Source organism: Bison bison, unplaced genomic scaffold (genome assembly GCF_000754665.1).
Source record: "Bison bison bison isolate TAMUID 2011002044 unplaced genomic scaffold, Bison_UMD1.0 scf7180017864239, whole genome shotgun sequence".
NCBI lineage: Eukaryota > Metazoa > Chordata > Mammalia > Artiodactyla > Bovidae > Bison > Bison bison.
In genome coordinates, this window is record NW_011494811.1 from 3,452,449 (window position 1) to 3,465,068 (window position 12,620).

General features: G+C 41.9%; 1 protein-coding gene across 2 annotated transcripts in view; it reads right to left on the reverse strand.

Moving 5' to 3' along the window:
- RAD51B (RAD51 paralog B) overlaps positions 1-12,620 on the reverse strand; it is a 627,537-nt gene that overhangs the window by 166,222 nt on the left and 448,695 nt on the right. For both annotated transcript variants that reach the window (XM_010846706.1, XM_010846705.1), the window contains exon 8: positions 6,301-6,397. In XM_010846706.1, the coding sequence (XP_010845008.1) occupies positions 6,301-6,397 (97 nt within the window). The remainder of the gene's footprint in view (positions 1-6,300; positions 6,398-12,620) is intronic.

The following is a 12,620-nucleotide window of genomic DNA, read 5'->3' on the forward strand; positions in this document are numbered from 1 at the left end:
TTTGATCTTAACGTACCTCCTGCCTCAAACACGTCTCTCTGGCAAACTCTCTAGCAAAACAGAGCTCCTGATCAAGAAGCGCTTCCTGGGGGTTGACTTCACTGTTCCTTTCTCCATTTGATCCCTTGGCTATGGTTGTATTGCCCCTGGCCTCGCTGCTGAAAAATCCTCAACAAGTTCCTCTCCCTTGTGAGACTGACAGCTTTTCAGATGTTTGTAGGCTGTGCCCAGTCCCCTCTCAACTCTGGCAGCCCCCACCTCACATAACATTTAGGTTTCCTTTTAGTTAAATACTACAGGGTTTGGGTAGTGTTTCAATCTTCTAAGTTTTCTCTATAAATTAGACCTTTCATAGCACCTGAATCATTGCTAGAAGCGGTATATACCCAGCTAAGGACCCTGGATGTTTGACTACCTAGGGGAAGCATAGCAGAGGTAGATGTGTGTCCCCTTGTAACCAAAAGCTGTGAAGTTGTGTGTGTTGATCCACGTCTGGGGCTTTGGAATCAAAAATGGAAAGGCCACTAGGACACATACGTTTTTGCCCCAAACTCTCTCCTAAGCGGCAGCAGTGTGCGAACCTAGGACCTCAGGCGAGGAGCTCTGGCTTTGGTTCTGGCACCATCACCTCTCATTTGCTGTGGGGCCTTTGGGCAACACCCTTCTCGCCTTCATGCTTCACTTGCTTGAGACAGATCAAATGATTCATCACATTAAGACATTTTAAAATACTATGGAAATGCTAATGTTCACATGTTGATCGTCCTTGTTAATATTAACCTTGCAGTCACATGGCGACACTTCATGCTTTCAAAGTGCTAATTATAACCAACCTGCACCATGACCCTGAGCAGTGGATTTTTAAAGCTGCTTCAGCCCACACTCATTTTGCCCAGGGTTCTATCTAAATGAACAATGAGTTTGGGGATGGACTGTGCAGAGCCTTGGAGCCAAAGTGTGGACAGAGTCCTGCTAACTTGACCAATCCACCCCAAAGTTTGTGGTTAATGGATTACAAATTTGGGTAATGTGGGACAATAAATTACTACTATAATAATAAAGCTGAAAGTACACACAATTTAAGCAGAAACACCAGTGTTTTTTATCGGAAATGGAAGAAACCATTGATCATAGCAACTGTCTGAGATTAGCAGGGAGCCACATTTTCAAACATCCTGCAGTAAATCCAGAGCAGATCCAGCTGGAAAGCAAGAGTGGAAATAAAACTTGAAAATTCATACCATGCTTTGAAGTCTGCCTCTTTCACAACCACGAGTCCCTGATTTGTCCCAACCACTCCGAGCTGTTCTCGCGTGTTGAATTTATTTTAAAAGAGACACAAGACACACACTTGCATATAATCTATCAAATGGACTCCAGCTTTTTGCAAGGATGGTTTGCTAGGGAATATGAATCCCAAAATATTTCTCGTGCACGTGGAATCAGCCATCAATTCAATTGGAATAGAAAGGCTTCCAATACTAAAACTAGAAATCATTTTTAGTCCTAGTAAATAATACTTTTTCTCTTGTGTTCTTTCCTTGACCCAGCCAGATACTTTAAATTTTTAGTTTTTAAGGCTATTATCTACCAAAACTATTACTACAGATAAGAGGATATTAACGTGCTACCCTAGGCTCCTGAAATGGACATGTCACCACACTGGAGTGAATGCTATCCCAAAACATTATCAAAGGAAGGAAAGCCAATGACCTAAGTTGAAGAGAGCTTCAGTCTTGCACAGGGTCCACAGCCACCATACATCAATCTCAACTACCAACTCTGCCTGGATAGACAGGGGACTCAGGAAGCCCTTCTGCTCAAATTCCAGGTGACTTCAGAATAGGACATGGATGGTGTCTTAGGCCAGCTGGACTGTAGAGCCTCTCTTCACTGATCAATAGAGGCAAAAAGGATGTTCTCTGTGAAATCCCATCATCCTTAACACCTTCAATGACCTCCAAGAAGAAACATCAAGGGCATCTAAGAAATATATCCTTGGCCACGGAACAGTTACCATAATCTAGTGAGTAACCAGACACTGAACTTCATAATAACCTACATGCTTGAGTTTCCACCAGCAGAAAAAAACACCAAAGAAGAAAATACTTGGACTCACAGTGCCTGGTCAAGAACAATGTAGATCATAAAGTCAAAAATCCTGATTTCTGCCCTTGGGTTCACAATAGAACTTTGGTCAGTTTGCATAAGGCTCGACCAGTCCATTCTCCCACTTGAAGGAAAGAATGTTTGTGAAAGGCAGTCTGAAAACTGACAAGCACATGTACACACGTGGGGAGTTATTTTAACTAAATAGGGAAAATTCACTTTGCCTTCTAATGCCTTCACAACGCACACAGCTTATGAGCAGAAGCAATGTCGGGACAGTTCTCCAGGGGTCACTTCTCCCTTCGTCGCTTCCCCCTGCTTGGGAACTGGATAATTTACCTGGGGAATGAATCCTCAAAGGGAATCAGACCATGGACCCTAGCAGTGAATGTGGGTCTACATAATCCAAGCATAAATTTAATAAGAAAAAAAAAAAACACCCCAGCAACACAAAAACAAAGAACTCTCAACTTTACAAACACTGGGAGGGCAACAGCTGGTCAGCCGAGATTAAAGGAGCGTGAGAGAACACCTCCCATCTCCTGCCTTCTCCTCCCCCATCGAGGTCCCTGCAGCCAGCCAGGGCTCCCTTTTACAGCCCTGTGCAGATGACCTTGTTCCAGCTAAGATAGGAGCTCTTTTGATCTCAGCAGGGGGAAGCTCTGGGCCTGCAGCTGGCAGATATTAATAGTACAGGATCCGCTGGTGTGGAAGAGATCTCTCAGTTGGGCCAGGTCACTCATATTCCCTGCTCTGCGTCAGAGCAGAAGGGACTTCATCTCCGCACATCAGCCCCTGCTGGGTACTTCTCTCGGGTCAACTCGGATCATTTTCTCACTGGCTGCTCTCTGCTGCTTGTTCTCACCCTACAACTGTTTTCAAGGGAGCGCTGTTTTAAGCTGTGCCCTCTGCTCTGCAGCTGAAATCCATTACAGGACAGGGTAAACCGTGGACTCAGCCCATCACAGTGTGCTCCTCACTCTCACTGGCTTGCACACTTCTTGTGTACACGTTTGCGCGGGAGAGAGGCAGCAAGAGCAAGGGACAGACAAACCCAGAAATGTTTACAGGGAAAGAGACAGCAGGATGGGGAGAGGGAGTTGTTAGAGGTATGCCGATGGATCAGTGCTAAGATTTCCAAAGATCCGCCCCGTTATGCTTAATCTAGGACGACAAGGTCACTCTTCCCACCCTGTAAATCAGAATTTTAAAACCCCATCAATGAGTGAAAGCTCCTGACCTTCAGACCCACATCACAATCTAATAATGTTAAAACCAGAAAAGACTTCAGCCATCTTATATTCATCCAGTCTGTCATTTAACAGAAAAAAACTGAGGCCCAAAGTAGTTAAAAGAGCTGCTCAAGCTTACAGAGATAATAGCACAAGGGCAAAGTCGATACAATGAATGCTTACAACAGCAACAAAGCGATTTATACATTTTAATCATAGCAACATTAATAAACACTGTGATATAGTTGAATAGGTATAAATATTCTAAGAAATTTATTATCTTTTTCATTCACTGGTAAAGAACTTCATAAAAAAAATTCCATAGACTCTTTATCTGCTTTGCTATGCAAGGAAAAGACCAAAAACATCGATTGCTTCCGTTCTCCCTTGGGTTTCACGTTAAGAAAAAGTTGTCTCGGAACAAGCTGGTAACTGTCCCTTTGCCATGAACATGACTTTACCATTTTCTTAAAGCAGTTACACTGGAGCCCCAAAGCAATTTCCTTTGTATCTGTTTTGCTCCTCCTCTTTGCTTGAGATAAACCAGGAAGCCAGGACAGGGAGAAGTACTCTTGCTTATTGGTTTTCAAATGAGGAAACAAGATATTCTCTTGTGGTCTCCTCCTAGGAACTGAATAAATGTGTGTGTCTGTGTGTAATTATTATAATAACAATTTTTGGTCACATTCATAGGTGATCCCCATGGTTAACCGTTGTTACAAAGCATTTACTACGGTATTGGTTCAGCATTTATTTAGTGCCCACTCTGTGCCTAGGCGGTCTTCCCAGGTGGTACAATGGTAAACAAAACACCTGACAGTGCAGGAGATGCAAGAGATTCGGGTTCCATCCCTGGGTTGGGAAGATCCCCTGGAGAAGGAAATGGCAACCCACTCTAGTATTCTTGCCCGGAAAATTCCATGGACACAGGGGCCTAGTGGGCTATAGTCCATGGGTTCGCAAAGAGCTGGACACGACTGAGCATGCGCACACACACACACACACACACACACACACACACACACACGTGCACACACACACACATACACACACACTGCGGTTAAAACCTTGCTGGTCACTCAGCAAAGTTTTTAATCCACAACATGGATAAAAAAAGAATACGAGAAACCTGTGTCCTTAAAATATCTGCCAATTCGGTAGGGAAACCATGAAAAGTGAAATTATTTTTAAAGATCTTTTAAAGATCTATCTTAGTGACCAGGTAGAAGGACCACAGAGGAGGAAGAGAGAGTATTACCAAGGCAGCCTGGAACAGGCAAGGAGGTTTTGTGGAAGAGGCGGTCTTTAAACAAACCCCACCTCGAGGGAGTGGGAGGATTTGGGAGGAAAAGAAGAGGTAGAAGTAAAAAGGGGGATGGTGTTCTAGACGGGCAAGCTGTCTGTGCAGAGCACAAAGGCAGGGGTGGGGAGAGCCGGCAGAAGGCGCACACTTGCTGGAGGAGCTTCCCAGAGGCTGAATACGAAGGAAAGGCCAGACCACCAAGAATTGAGAAGTATCAACCTAACCTAGGATATTTTTGGGGAAACTGATCCACACGAAAGGAAAGAAAAAAACCTGATTTTCAGTGTGTGTTGACTTCCATGGTGTAAATACTTCCACCCTGGTTGATTGAAAGCTAACAAGCCACGAATTCCTGAATATTTTAAAATCAGCTTGTTGATTTTTGCCCATTCTCAGGAAATGGGCTAAAATAATTTCAAGATTCAAGAGTAGGAGAATGACACAATAAAAGGAAGCCAGAAATGGGGAAGTGGGTGATGTGGTAAAGGCTGGAAATGGGAAGGTCATTATGGAATTTATTAAAATAATCCAATTGTGAGTTTTTAGTAAGTCAGTGTATTGCTCACAATATAACTCATAAGAGGGGACAGGTATGTTTGGAAAGAAAAAATCAGGTAGACTTGATGATGAAAGGAGTATATGGAGGGAAGGATGATAGGTGGTGACTCAGCTTTTTAGCCCAGGTGATGGGAGAATGAAAGGCATCACCGAGTGTGGAAATAGGGTACACAGAACATTTTACGCTTTTTAGAAGTAATTCATTTTCATCCTGAAAAACACCACCAAGAAGCAGGGATGTAGTCCTTGCCATTTGGGGGACCATAAACCAAGGCCAATCCATGGAAAACCACCTGGGCAGTTAGGAGCCCTAGAGGTCCCATATATTCCATCATGAATAATTCTCAGAAAATGGAAAGTGCAGAGGGGCCTGGAACAGCTATGTTCATCCACCCAGGCCCACAGCTTTTTACCCTAAAAGAAATCAGAAGGCAACTAGCAGAACTCAGAAATGTCAAGTAAGAACTTTCAATAAAACTAGAAACCACCCACTGGCTCAGTGCTGTAATTCCCCTAGCTACGTAAACCAGAGCCAGTCTGACCTTTGCTAGCATGGGAGGGTGGATAAAATTTGCAGATTTACCTACATGGAGAGTTTTTTCTTAATCTTTCTGTAAAACTGATTGGGAATGCCACATCTCTAGTACGTGATACTGGTGCATACATTCAGATAGCCCCAAAGGACCCAGTTTAAAAAAAAGGTTAAACTGCTGTGGGACCAGCGGTAAAGCCCACATTGGAGCATCAGTCTCAAAAACAAAGTCATTGAGCAGTTTACCAGCTTTTGTACTAAGGACCCAGAAGAAACTATAGAGGAGGCCTTAGGTGCTGGTGAAGATGCCTGAGAAGATGCTTCACTCAAGTGGAAAAGGAAGTTCACTTGTAGAGACAGAACAAGCTAGAGACAGAATAAGAGATTCTACAAATACAAGGAATCAGAGGCCAGGAAAGGTGGCCAAGACTCCGTCGCCTGCCTCCGGCTTGGTTCACTGGCCAGCACCTATTAGCTGTGTCTCAGTTCTCAGCAGGAGGCAGAGAGGTGGTGGTGGGGCTGGGTGTCAGTGTCAAGTTTCAGCCCCTCTAGGACAGATCTCTTACCTTCAGACAGGGACAAATCATCAGCTGGAGACACCAGGTCTGCCTGAGAAGCTAGGGCTCCGCTCAGATGGGTTGTAATCTGATTCGTCAAGATAACCTGTGAACAGACAAGGAGAAGGTGGAGGGAAGGGAGAAGAGAGAAGACCAAATTAATTATTAGAGCTATCAAAAGGCAGACTGTGGTTTAGGGGAAGACTGCTAAGTACACAGGTAGGAAAACCCCAGCTCTGACTTTCATCAATTTTATCTTGAGGCCAGAATATCTGGCCAAGTCTCCAGGTCATTCAAATCATAGAAAACCCAGGAAACAGACTAACTTTTTTTTCCAGCTTAAACTATTTATCAATTCTTTCTAAATGCTGAGCAAATTGCGACAGAGAGGTATTGTCGTATCAGCTGAATAATATTAACACAAGGCCAACCAGAGAATGAAAATGCACATGTACACATTTTATCATTTTTAAGATTATATCCACAACATACAATATCACAGTGCTGAAGAGAGGCAATGATTTAACATCCGAATGCCTGGGGCTTCTTCCCTTGTCAACGTGAAAATCAGAATTTTCTTTCCAAATCTGTGAAATTGGAATAAAACTCATCTCTAAAGGACTAGCACTCTTCTCTTAAACAAGTTGAATTCTAACAAAAGAAATTCGAAGTCTCACTACGTATTTAAAACACAAATGAATAGAATCTGACCTATACAAAATAAAGTTCATAACATTTAAAATTCCTAGAAAGAACTCTGAAATTACTTAATTCACATGGTTTATTTCCACACAATATTTTAATATGTGGTTCTATCAAGAAATTATTCTTTTCCTTAAAAATCCTCATTTGTAAAATTTACTCTATTGTTTATAAAGCTAAAGAACAAAACACAGATTCTCTTTTGGAAAACTGCAGCCCGACTAATGCCACGATCAGTTTCCCAGATTTGGGTGTTCCCATCATGGACACATTGGTGAGCCATTTTGGTCCCTCTTCTGAAAAACCAGGCATTTGGTGCCTGGAATATGCATCTGGCCAGACTGTCTTGGTCTGTCCCAAGGGTCAGCTATGGTTTTGTTGCCATCCTGACTGGAGTAGAAATGGAAATCGTCTCCATTCTTAATTGTCCAGCTTTTCAGCTGCACCTCTGTTGCTGTCTCTTGAATGGACCAATGACACGTTATAAATCCTATGCCAATGGCAGCTTAATTGGGGGCGGAGAGGGCAGCAGGATGGCAGGGTCAGGTAAAGAAATGAAGTACTCTATTAGCAAAGACAGCCTGTCCAAGCTCTGTGTGTCAACAAGGCTCGTGTGAGTCCCAGTTTCTCTGCAGCGATGATCTGCAGATATCTGCCAGATATTGTATCTGCCATAATATGTATAAAACATAATAATCATAATACATAATAATGTATCTGCCAGATATTGCAGTATTCCACTGAGTGCTTGCTAATCTTTTCCCTCCTATTCTTTTGTATTGCTCATTTTTATCTGGGTGGGTAAGAATCACATATGATAAGTTTTTCAATTAAAATGTCTGGAAATGGTCAAATAATAGCCTGCTCTCTTATGAAACAATATTCATATTTAGGAGCAAGAGTAAGAAATTATGTTCATTTTCCTCTTTATTTTATAGGGTATGAGCTTTGGAGTTCAATAGAACGGGATTCAAATTCTGACACTGTGAACCTTGGGAAAGTTACTTAAATCTTCGAACTTCATCTATTCATAGGTGAAATAACACCTATCTTATAGAATCATTATGAGAATCGAATGAGATAATCAATAACCAATGCAAGGTATTAAATACGGTATCTGGCACATGATATATATCCAGTAAATGTAAGCCATTGTTGTTGCTACTATTTCCTTCAGAAGGGTGTTATATAGGCTAATAAATTATTAATAAAGCACATGCCACATGCTTCAGATATTAGATCTAATAACAACATGAAATCACAATTTTCTACATCAAGATCAGCACCTGATCATTTCTGCCAATCTTAGTCCTAAACTTTCTTTAGGTGCAAAGAATTACGTAAAAATCTCAGTAAGAAAAAGATAGTAATTACTTAAAGCAAAGCCAGCAACCAACTGATATTGTTCTGAGAGTACTACATAGTTTGTCTACTAATGAAGAAGATAATGTATCTGCCTGTCATAGTCTTTTTAAAAAAGTGAAGCTTCGAGAGAGCTAAATATGTAAGCTCTACTTTTTAGGGAATTCTTCTAAAAGATGGTTTAGTGAAAATGACTAAAACACTAGTGATACAGTAACAAGAAAAAAAGTTTCTGAATACTGACCATGCAGAGCATGTTACTATGTACCCAGGGGAAAATAAAGAGAGGAAGTCTTGGTGTGTCTTCTCGAGAAACTAAGTAAGTTAAAAGTAAAACATTTACTAAGGTATTCAGACCACTTATTCTCAATTGCATTATTATTTCCCTGGTCCTACAATGGAAACGTGCACTGAGATGATGTTTTTATTATACATAGCTAATAAAAATGATACCTTGCCAAGCCTAAAAGCAAACTACAGATGTGCCTCCAAAGATACCCACCCCCACCGCCACTTCCAATGAAAGAGTAGACAGAGAAGAAAACATTTTCACTCTCCAATGGCAAAAGAACAAGCGCTTCCATGGTTGTGATAATAATCCACTCCCTTTTTACTATAAGTCTGAAAGCCAAATTGCTGAAGGGATACACAACCAAACTCGAGAGGGTGCACTTACTGAATTGTTGTGATTTGCTAAGCCTGTGATCAGCAAAATGATAGAATGGAAACCTTTCCAAACAGCATCAATTACAAATAATCATGACTTGGGTGGAAGCCTATAGATGTGCTGTCCTCTGAGGCAACCTGGAGTCATGAAAACGACACTCCTAAAATAACTTATCAAATACTATTACATGTTATGAACAGAATCTTAACACTATCTGCTTTCAGAAAATGAGTTTTGATACTGACACTTCAGAGGGGCTTTCCTGCTGCTTTGCTCTGCTGAAAAGATGAAGCCTTCTCACACTTGGTACTGAATTTGTGCAAGAGTGCTGTCTGTGTACATGATGAGGTTGAGAAGTTTGGAGTCAGACACATCTGAGTTCAGATCCTGGCTTCTACCACTTACTGTGTGATGATGGGCAAGTGTCACAAGTTCTCTGGGTATAATTCTTAATTCAGAGTTCTGAAGATTAAACTGAATAATGCTCATAAAGTCCTGAGGATAGTGCCTGGCCAGTGGGAAATGCTTAAACGTTAACTTCCACCATTGTCTTTAGTTATCTTTTGCTGACTTTATATCTGGCTTGTTGAGACAGAAAACCTATGTCTGATTCCCTTTTGTACAATATATAGTACACTGATGACAAAGAACAAATATTGGTTGGTGATATGCTAAAAAAGCAATAAAAATTTAAATGAAAGTGCATGCTATTTTTGCCATTTCTCTAAAAATATGACTAGTTGAGAACATATAACATTCCCTCTTCCTGCTACTACCATCAATTTCAAATCCAAAGGCTAGAGTGAGACTCTTGAACTAAGGAGAAATTTTGCTTTTAGGTTTTTTGTGGTTTTTTTTGATGGTTGTGATTACATCTTTACATCTGAAGCCAGGAGGAGATGGAATTCAGCTTAAAGTCTACTCTTCAGACCAGAGAAGATGATCTACTTACTGGGAGAAATAGGCAGCCCTATACAATGTATAAGGTAACTACTAACTAAACTCCATTCAGCGTTAAATAAGGAGAGATCAATTTCTCCCAAGACTTCCTTGCAACGACAGCTGGTTATAGGATGTTTCAGGTACACATGAAAGGAAATGACTTCTCAAATCATGTCATGTACACCTGGAGTCTCATTTTTAGTGCTCCCCTCCCCAGGCAAAATAAAGGGGTTTCATAAGTTTGCCCTTGGGTTCTAAGTTTCCCTTGCATCACCCAACTTCTCTAAATGCATCCTATTCAACCCTTGTGTGTACTGAAGTTGAACAGCTAAGCTCAATTCAAGGGAACAGTGAAGCTCTCTAAGGAAGAAGTTTCAGAGTACAGATTTATAAAAAACCTAATAGCCCCTGCCTTCATAGAGAGTAGGACTTCTCTCATAAGCTAGCAAGGAGATGGAAAAACATGAAGCATTTAAAGACAAGAAGAACTAATAAGGCAGACAGGTGGGAATGAATGTCATTTTTGGCAGAAGGCAGAAGGTCCTGGGGAAGAAAATCCAGCCAACAGACAAACGAAAACATGACTCCCTTCCAGTAAGTAGCAAAAAGGTAGCTTACAAAAGGAAATACCTAGAGATAAGCAGGTAGGACTTCCAGTTGGCTCAGTGGTAAATAATCCAAGGCAGGAGATGTAGGTTTGATTTCTCGGTTGAGAAGATTCCTTGGAGAAAGAAATGGCAACCCACTTCAGTATTCTTGCCTGAAAAATCCCATGGACAGAGGAGCCTGGTGGGCTACAGTCTATGGGGTTGCAAAGAGTTGGACACAACTGAGAGGCTGAACAACAACAAAACAGGTAGGAGTAGGATGAGCTGGTCAGAAGAACCATCAGCCCCCAGGGCCAGGGAACTGGTGAGCTGGAGTCCACTGACCAATTGAGCCTGACCCTCCACCAGTGTGGACCATCTGCCTTCAGTGGGCACATCTTTCTTCAGCTACAGTAGGACAAGACTAATCTAGGCTATACCTACACCCCACTCATGCCTCCCGCTCCTGGTCCAGAATAAATCCTGCCTTTGGGGCCTCTGTATGTGTGTAGCTTGTATGTACCTAACCTGATCCACCCTACACTGAAGTGTTAAAAGAAGTATCATTAGCAGCCACTCAGTATAGTCCAGCCCACTGAGTACTAGAAAGTGATGGAGAGAAGAAAGAGTGGGACAGTGCTGGAGAAATCAGAGTGGGAAATTGTCAGGCCTAAAAGTCCAGCCTTTGAAAAAGAAGCTCTTTTTATTTGACTCTTGGGAGGCAACTAAGAGGGACTGTGTGGCCAACCAGGAGTAGAATAAGTTGGAATGGGATATCTGGCCCTGTTTGGTCAGCAGAAGAGAGATTCATGACCAACAAGACAATAGCTCAACATCTATAAGTTGGATATCTTTAAGGACCTAAGAATATGGCACATGCTCTCATTTAGCTTTCTGTGCAGGCAGGTGAGAGACAAACTTTTTAATCCCTTCTTTTCAGAGAGTGAACTAGAGTCACTGGCCTGAGATTAATAGTTCAGATAAGAAAGGGGGTCTGCAGGCCTCCCTGCCCACTCTCCCTCCCAAGACAGGACTGGGCAGAGGAGAAGAGAAAGAACAACTCTCAGCCTACAGCCACGGACAGGCCCAGGCCTTGAATCCGGGTCACCAGAGTCTGATCTAATAAAAGTAACGAACAAAGTGTCTAACATCTATTTTTTTTTAATTTTTTAAAATATAAATTTATTTATTTTAATTGGAGGCTAATTACTTTACAATATTGTATTGGTTTTGCCATACATCAACGTGAATCCACCATGGGTGTACACATGTTCCCCATCCTGAACCCCCCTCCCACCTCCCTCCCCATCCCATCCCTCTGGGTCATCCCAGTGCACCAGCCCCGAGCATCCTGTATCCTGCATCAAACCTGGACTGGCGATTCGTTTCACATATGATATTATACCTGTTTCAACATCTAGAAACACATTAAAAGATTATGAAAATGCTACACTGACTGGTTCCAAATAGGAAAAGGAGTTCGTCAAGGCTGTATATTGTCACCCTGCTTATTTAACTTATATGCAGAGTACATCATGAGAAACACTGGGCTGGAAGAAGCACAAGCTGGAATCAAGATTGCCGGGAGAAATATCAATAACCTGAGATATGCAGATGACACCACCCTTATGGCAGAAAGTGAAGAGGAACTCAAAAGCCTCTTGATGAAAGTGAAAGTGGAGAGTGAAAAAGTTCAACATTCAGAAAACTAAGATCATGGCATCCGGTCCCATCACTTCATGGCAAATAGATTGGGAAACAATGCAAATAGTGAGACTTTATTTTTCTGGGCTCCAAAATCACTGCAGATGGTGACTGCAGCCATGAAATTAAAAGACGCTTACTCCTTGGAAGGAAAGTTATGACCAACATAGATAGCATATTGAAAAGCAGAGATATTACTTTGCCAACAAAGGTCCGTCTAGTCAAGGCTATGGTTTTTCCAGTGGTCATGTATGGATGCGAGAGTTGGACTGTGAAGAAAGCTGAGTGCTGAAGAATTGATGCTTTTGAACTGTGGTGTTGGAGAAGACTCTTGAGAGTCCCTTGGACTGTGAGGAGATCCAACC